The sequence below is a fragment of the Benincasa hispida genome, chromosome 4 (assembly GCF_027475165.1).
Source record: "Benincasa hispida cultivar pf3 chromosome 4, pf3_genome.v1.1, whole genome shotgun sequence".
In the NCBI taxonomy this organism is placed as follows: Eukaryota; Viridiplantae; Streptophyta; class Magnoliopsida; order Cucurbitales; family Cucurbitaceae; genus Benincasa; species Benincasa hispida.
In genome coordinates, this window is record NC_143481.1 from 28,829,658 (window position 1) to 28,836,938 (window position 7,281).

Below are 7,281 nucleotides of genomic sequence, written 5' to 3' on the forward strand. Positions count from 1 at the left end.
TTAAATATAATTTATATATTTTAACTTGAAATAATTCACTCTTTCAACTACTTGAATATAACTTGTGGAGCTCATGGAGACAAGTCATTTGAAAATCAAAATATCAATAGAAACATTATTAGGTAAAGGTATGTTTCATAAAATAATGTGAGATGTCCTCTTTGGTGTTTATTTCTTTACTTTTTCTTTGTGCAATGATCTTTTCTGCATTAGTGGTCCTCCATTTTTCTTTTGCCTTTTTCCTCATTAATACATTGGAAGTGCCATATAAAATTTTAATCAAAAGAAGGATAAGATTAATTTTGGAAGATAGTGAAGTTAATTAAAGAGCTTGTTTTAGAATGACATTTGAAAATATATACACTTTATTTTACTAAAATAATTAAGAGCTTGTTAACTAACAACTAAACCAATGTGTCTTTGTTTTATGATGAACAATATTGTTAAAAGAAAAAGGAAAGGGAAATAAGAAAAACCAATTTCATCTTTCAAATGGAAAGAATCTTAAATTTTAAAATTAAAATCAATAATACATAAATTTCACAGACCTAGAAGTTCTTTTTTTTTCTTTTCTTTTTTTCTTTTTTAAATTCAGAGATTAAAATACATTTTAAATGGATAGCGGTAATTTTTCACTAATTATAAGTGGTTTTCATCTTCACGTATGTCTTTCTCTACAAAAAAATATATTCGGTACAATTATGAGAGAAGACTAATTTCATTTACATGATTTGAGCAGGTTTTAAATTGATTTATATAAAAATAGTTTTTAATATAAAAACTAAAAATAGTAATAAATTATTAAAAAGAATTTTAGTATTTAAATAGATAAAATTATTAATTTAGAGTTTTAATTTATACCATTAATGTGAAAGTTCATAAGAAAAAGAATGATATGACCATCACGTGACAATAATGACAAATTGTTTAGAGAAGAGAAGAGCGTGAGCTATAAAACAAAAGAAAACCTACATACTTGTATGATGCTTGCCACATACTTCGATGTTTTAAGTTAACGAATGAAAAACTGTGGAAACTTTAGGATTTGAGAGTGAGAGTTGACTTATTTTCTTTACCGTTATAATAACATATTTATAAGAATAGATGATCTACTTTATTCCCATAAAGTTTTGAAAGCTACATTACGAAAACTATTTATCTCCTCCTACTGGGGCATGTCTCATTGTCTATTTTACTAGAATAGAGACCGATCATATATAGCTAACCCTCTCCTCTAGACCAAAAATAGAAATCGATCATATATGGCTAACTTTCTCCTCTAGATCCATTTTGGTCTAAGAGTGTTGTTTTTTACTCTAATTTTTTTCCCTATTGCTTAGATTCTGTTTTATCTTTTCGGCCCAAAATCACATAACCGATATACAATCCCACAATTGAAGGAAATAAATTAATTTTTCACCTTATTATTATTAATATTATTTAATGGCAGTCTAGATATTGAATTAATTCTTTATAGATATTGAATTAGTGGAGTAAAATCACATCATCCGATTTAATTCCTTAAACGACAAGACCCCAACTTTGATCTTTAATTTAGAGGGGACCCCTTTCTCCAATTAACTCAAATTCAAATTCAACTTTTTTCCTTTTCTTTTCTTTTCTTTTTTTTTATAAAAAGAGAAAATGAAAAAACAATTAATATGATTTCAAATAAATGCCTTTTTTTTATCTGTATTTATATAATCATACACTTCACCGCCGCTAATCATTCCTTTCTTCTTTAAAAGACACTCACACCCACATAAATTCCCTCCAAATCCTTCACATTTCCTTCAAAATTCCAAATATTTTCTTGGCCACCAAACACAACGACAACACTTCAAAGTTCTTCATCATGCATCAATTCTAGCCAAACAAATTTTTGACAAAGGTTCCATCTTTCCGCAATGGGGTCAGCAGCTTCCTCGATGGCAGCCAAGTTTGCGTTCTTCCCACCCGATCCACCATCTTACAGGTTATAGGAGTTCGGACATAGAACCTTTTATTATGATATATATCACATTGAGTTTTTCGTTAAATATTTATTAAGATCTGAAATAGATAGATGGGTCATGGTAAATTTAATCTTTTGTTTATGATTTTATTAGCGTGTTTTCCGATGACAAGATCGTCGGGAAATTGAGGATGTCGAACGTGGAGGAGAGAGAAAATGTGGATGTGCTGAAAGTGAAGACAAAGAGAAGGAATGAGATTGTGTGTATGTATGTGAAGAACTTTTGTTCTTCATTGACAGTGCTTTATTCCCATGGAAATGCTGCAGATCTTGGCCAGATTTACCAACTTCTCATTCAACTTAGTCTTCATTTGGGTGTCAACATTATTGGGTTAGTAAGAATTATTCATTTCCACGTCAAAAACCCTAATTTCTTTTCGTGTTAGAATGACTTTTTATAAGTGTTTAGAAATATTTTTTTAATTAAAAACATTTTACGATTTTTGAGTTAGTGTTGAATTGAGGTAGTTAATTGATGATTTAACTTATTTTATTATTGGAAATAATTTTATTATTATTTGTAATAATTTCTAAACCAAATATTGTACTAAGAAATGATAATATACAAGTATAAAATGATTATATATGTGTACTAAAAATATTTCTTGTAATTATTTTTAAACAATTATATAAATATAAATATATATATAGAGAGAGAGAATGTTGGGAAATTCTGAACATTTTTGTGGTGTGATGTGTAGGTATGATTATTCTGGCTATGGACAGTCCTCTGGAAAGGTATATTTATATCTCTCTCTAGCTATATACAAGTACAATACGAAATTTTGAAATTTTCAATTTCTATTTATTGTTTTTTTAGAGAAAACAATTTCTATTTATTGTTTGAATTATATATATTGATCCATATCCAAATTTAAAGTTTTTATTGTTATTAAAGTTATTTTTAGCAAACTATGCATAAAAAAAATATTAGTTAAACTCTAATGAGAAAATTTTAAGAATGTGTATTAGAGATAGACACGTGTGTGTGATTTTTTTCTGTTAAATTCATCCGTGAACAACTAATGTAGATTTTTTCCAGTTAAATTCATAAGAGAAAAAGTTGTCGTACTTGTGTAAACAAACTAAACACATACATAATTGTGACCCATATACATCGACTTCTCTCCTTTTAACTCCATTCTCGAAGGTTGTTTTAAATTTCGAGTTTAATCATAGTATTAAATTTCTATCAACATGTCAATATTTCTATTAATATCTCCGTGTTTCCATGAGTTTGATATCGACATAAAGAGTGAATCGAAGTTTACAATGTATTATAGAAAAATTCATGAAACATAAAGAATAAGCAACAATATGTCATTAATGTAAATATGATATAACTAATAGATATGTTAGATCGTTTAAAAAGCATAAAATGTTTATTTATTAATCTAAATTTATTTTTTATATTTTTTTTGTTTTTATAATTTGTTTAAAAATATCCACCTGTATTTTTATTGGACTTGTGAAATTAAGACTTTGATATTTGGGTGGAAATTGACATTTAGACCTTGGTATAACGAAAGCCAATGGCCTAATTCTCAAATCGAAAAAGAAACGAAAACGTTGTCGTTTTATGAGTGTTAGGCAAGTGAAGAAGACACGTACGCGGACATAGAAGCAGTCTACAAATGCTTACAAGAAACGTACGGTGTAAAAGAAGAGCAAACAATTCTGTACGGACAATCTGTCGGAAGTGGTCCCACTTTGGAACTGGCCACACGGCTGCCGGCGGCGAGGGCCGTCGTCCTCCACAGCCCAATTCTCTCCGGCCTCCGTGTCCTCTATCCTACTCTCAAGAAAACTTTCTGGTTTGACATTTACAAGGTTTCTCTTTTCTTTTCTTTTTTTCTTGCTTATATGCCCTCCATTTTCTCCCTATTTCCATATCCCACCATGTCTATCACTAAGTTTGAATCCTATTTTCATATATTAACTTTTGATTTGTCCTTTGTTTAAAAAATAATGCTATTACTTTCAAAATTACAGTATTATAATCTTTGAACTTTTTATAAACATTTCAAAAAGTATATTTGGAGTAGAAACTCTATAGAAACTTGAATAAATTAAGATATGAAATTATGTAATATTAACTTAAAAGGAAAATTTTAGATCACCACATCTTTTAGATTATCGTCCACATAATTCTTAGTCTTGATTTTATTTTTGTTGTTGCAGAATGTTGACAAGATTCCACTAATTGATTGCCCAGTGTTAGTTATTCATGTGAGTATATGTTTTACAAAATTATAAGTTTAAATTACAAGTTTAGTTCTACATTATTCAAATTATCTATTTAATCTATGAATTTTAAATAATATTTAATAGATCGTTAGACTTTTATCCAAGTGAGCATATATAGCTCAAGAGCAATAGTTGACTCATACTTCTCTTGAGATAGAAGGTTCAAATTCTCATACCCATTTGTTGTATTAAATTTTTTTTAATTATGTCGAATATGTCTCTCAACTTTAAAATATATGCGTGTAATAGAAACTTTCAATCTTTTTTGTCGAAGAAGTTTAAAAAGTTTTCGTACCTATTAAATATTTTGTTAAAGTTTATGGATTAAATGGACAAAATCCTAAAGATGTAGGACTTGACAGGTAATTTAACTAAATAATAATAAGAGCAAAAATCCCATTTGTTTTTGTTTATAATGAAAATTTGATTTTGTTTTAGGGAACTGAAGATGAAGTTGTGGATTTTTCCCATGGAAGGCAACTATGGGAGCTTTGCAAAGATAAGTATGAACCTTTGTGGCTCAAAGGCGGAAACCATTGTGACTTAGAACTTTTTCCACAATACTTAACTCATCTTCGTAACTTCATTTCTGCCGTACACAAGCTACATCCTTCAAGGAACATCAACCTTAAACAACACGACATTAATAATCCACAACAAGCTGATGAAAGAAACAAAAAATCTAGAGTTAGCAATAGTAGTAGTCGTCTTGAGAAATCAAGACCAAGCACCGACTACAAGCTCAAGGACGATGACAAGTCGAGGAACAGCATGGATCAGTTGTTAAAGTCGAGGCACAACTCGGAGAAACCACGAAACAGTTTTGATCGGTGAGTCATCTCTTTTGATTATTTCTAATACATACAAAGTCAGTAAAATAGATTTGTCATATTCTTAAAAGAGGAAAACAAATATGCTCATGTTTTAGCAGTTTTTGCCTACTCTCATGGTTGTCGTTCTTTGATATGAAAATATGTTTTTCTAAATAGTATTTTCTCTCTCTTTTGTGATGATGAGGTGAGGGTGTTGGATTTTGAGTGGTATCAGTGGTATGTTTTTCATTTAAATAATGTGATATCTTAATCGTTGTATGAAATACGACAGGTTGGGAGATATAGTCAGGTCGGTTGGATTGTGCAATGTTGTCGATTGTTTGAAGCACCCCTCTGCAGAAACTTGAGATGGGAAAATGATAAATGTAAATGCTTTCCCTTTCCTTGTGTGCTTTGGACTTGTGTATATTTCTTTTAGATTTTTTGGTTGAGATGTTTTGGGATCAATTTTGATAGCTTAAGTTCCTCCTAAATAAATATCAAGTATGAAGAAAAGCATAACTTTGATATTATGGGTTGATTACCCATATGTTTAATTGTTCGACCATTAGAATATGAAGATGAGAGAAAAACACTTGAGTGCATCTTGAGGTTCACCATTCTTTATGTCGTCTATTCAGAATATGAGATAAAAGTAAAATTTAGAAGTTTTATTGAATCCAAATTTGTAAGGTCTCATATGGTAAAATTTAGATAGATATAAAATCAACTATATAAATTTAGATTTAATTGCATGCTTATGTATATATGGTGGAGTTTTATTTAATTGCATGCTTATGTATATATGGTGGAGTTTTGTTCACAAGCTTAAGGTTTATGAATTTAAAATATGAATCGAAATCAAACCTTACAAAAAAATATCAAACTCTCAAATAAGGCCATAAACTAATGCGAATTAAACAAAGTGTATATAGGGGCAGATTTAGTTAAGGTCTAGGAAGTTCGAGTCTCTCAATTTTACGCTATTTATATAATATAATATTACTAATTGCCAAATATTAAAATTGTTAGTTAGTTCAGTGATAAATTTATCTTGTAACCCTTTTAGACCTAGGTTCAAGTCTCACTCTTTACATAAATTTTTAGTTTGTTGTTGAGTATATACCCACATGCCGTTAACCTAAAACTAAGTCACATATTTCAATTGATTATAGGTAAGAATCAAACTGAACTGAAAATTATTGCAGAATCAAAAGTCGATTTGGTTTTGTTTTTTTATTTTTTTTTTCAATGTTTTCGATTTATGTGTCCCTAGCCGTAGGTCATAACATGGGAAGAAAAGGTGCGAAATGAATTTATAATATCTTTCTGAAAACTATGAAGCAATGAGTAGAACAAGACCCTAAGCAAGGATCAAAGAGAGTTCACCCTATTATTTTTCAACTTTATTTGTAAAAAACAAAAATAATAATAATGGTATAAATTCGATTCTTGATTTTGTTCATGTTTTAAAAATATATTTTCAACTCTCCATTAAGGAGATTTTCATTCACCGTAAATTGGATTGGTTCCAAAAGATTTATTTCTTAAAAATTATACCATAATGGCTTGCAATATAAGGAAAAAAAAATCTCTAGAAAAAGTTAAAATTCAATTTTTGTCTCTATATTTTGAACAACTTGTTCAATGTTAGTCCTTGTACTCTTAAACCATGGATCTTTTATCAACAATAAATCATACATTTAATCCTTTAAAGTTAAATTTTACCAAAATTAGTTAAATAATAATAATAATTTTATGTTAGAAAATAAACTATGTAAATGTGTTTTCAAAATTTATAGTGGAAAGGCACTAGGTAATTATAATTTTTTTTGGAAAAAGTCAATAACAAACCAGCAGTGATGGTTAAATTTTAGATTTATTAAAAATATGAAAACTAAAATTAGACATTTAAAATGGTGGAGATAAAAATGGAAAATTCCCCGATACACAAATACCAAAGAAATTGAATTAAGTAGCCTTTAGTTGACCATTTTGGTGCAGAAATTGGAGGCTTAACTAGAAAAGGAAAATTAAAAACAGAACAAATAAAAGAAAGGGTTAACTGTACAAATAATCTACTATGGACTCATTTTACAAAACTGTGTCTAATACTTTCTAAAGGAAAAATCAAAACCAAATCAGAAAAAGGAAAAATTCCCATTACAAGCAACAATTTCTCATAAGCAAAAATAATATTGCTGGTTG

General features: G+C 28.8%; 1 protein-coding gene across 1 annotated transcript; it reads left to right on the forward strand.

Moving 5' to 3' along the window:
• The first annotated feature begins 1,663 nt into the window (after window positions 1–1,663).
• On the forward strand, window positions 1,664–5,623 carry LOC120075966 (uncharacterized). Its single transcript, XM_039029730.2, has 7 exons — window positions 1,664–1,975; window positions 2,109–2,345; window positions 2,716–2,752; window positions 3,605–3,844; window positions 4,196–4,243; window positions 4,700–5,091; window positions 5,366–5,623. The coding sequence occupies exons 1-7, from the start codon at window positions 1,908–1,910 to the stop codon at window positions 5,439–5,441; spliced, it is 1,098 nt and encodes a 365-aa protein (XP_038885658.2). The 5' UTR covers window positions 1,664–1,907; the 3' UTR covers window positions 5,442–5,623.
• Window positions 5,624–7,281: the final 1,658 nt, after the last annotated feature.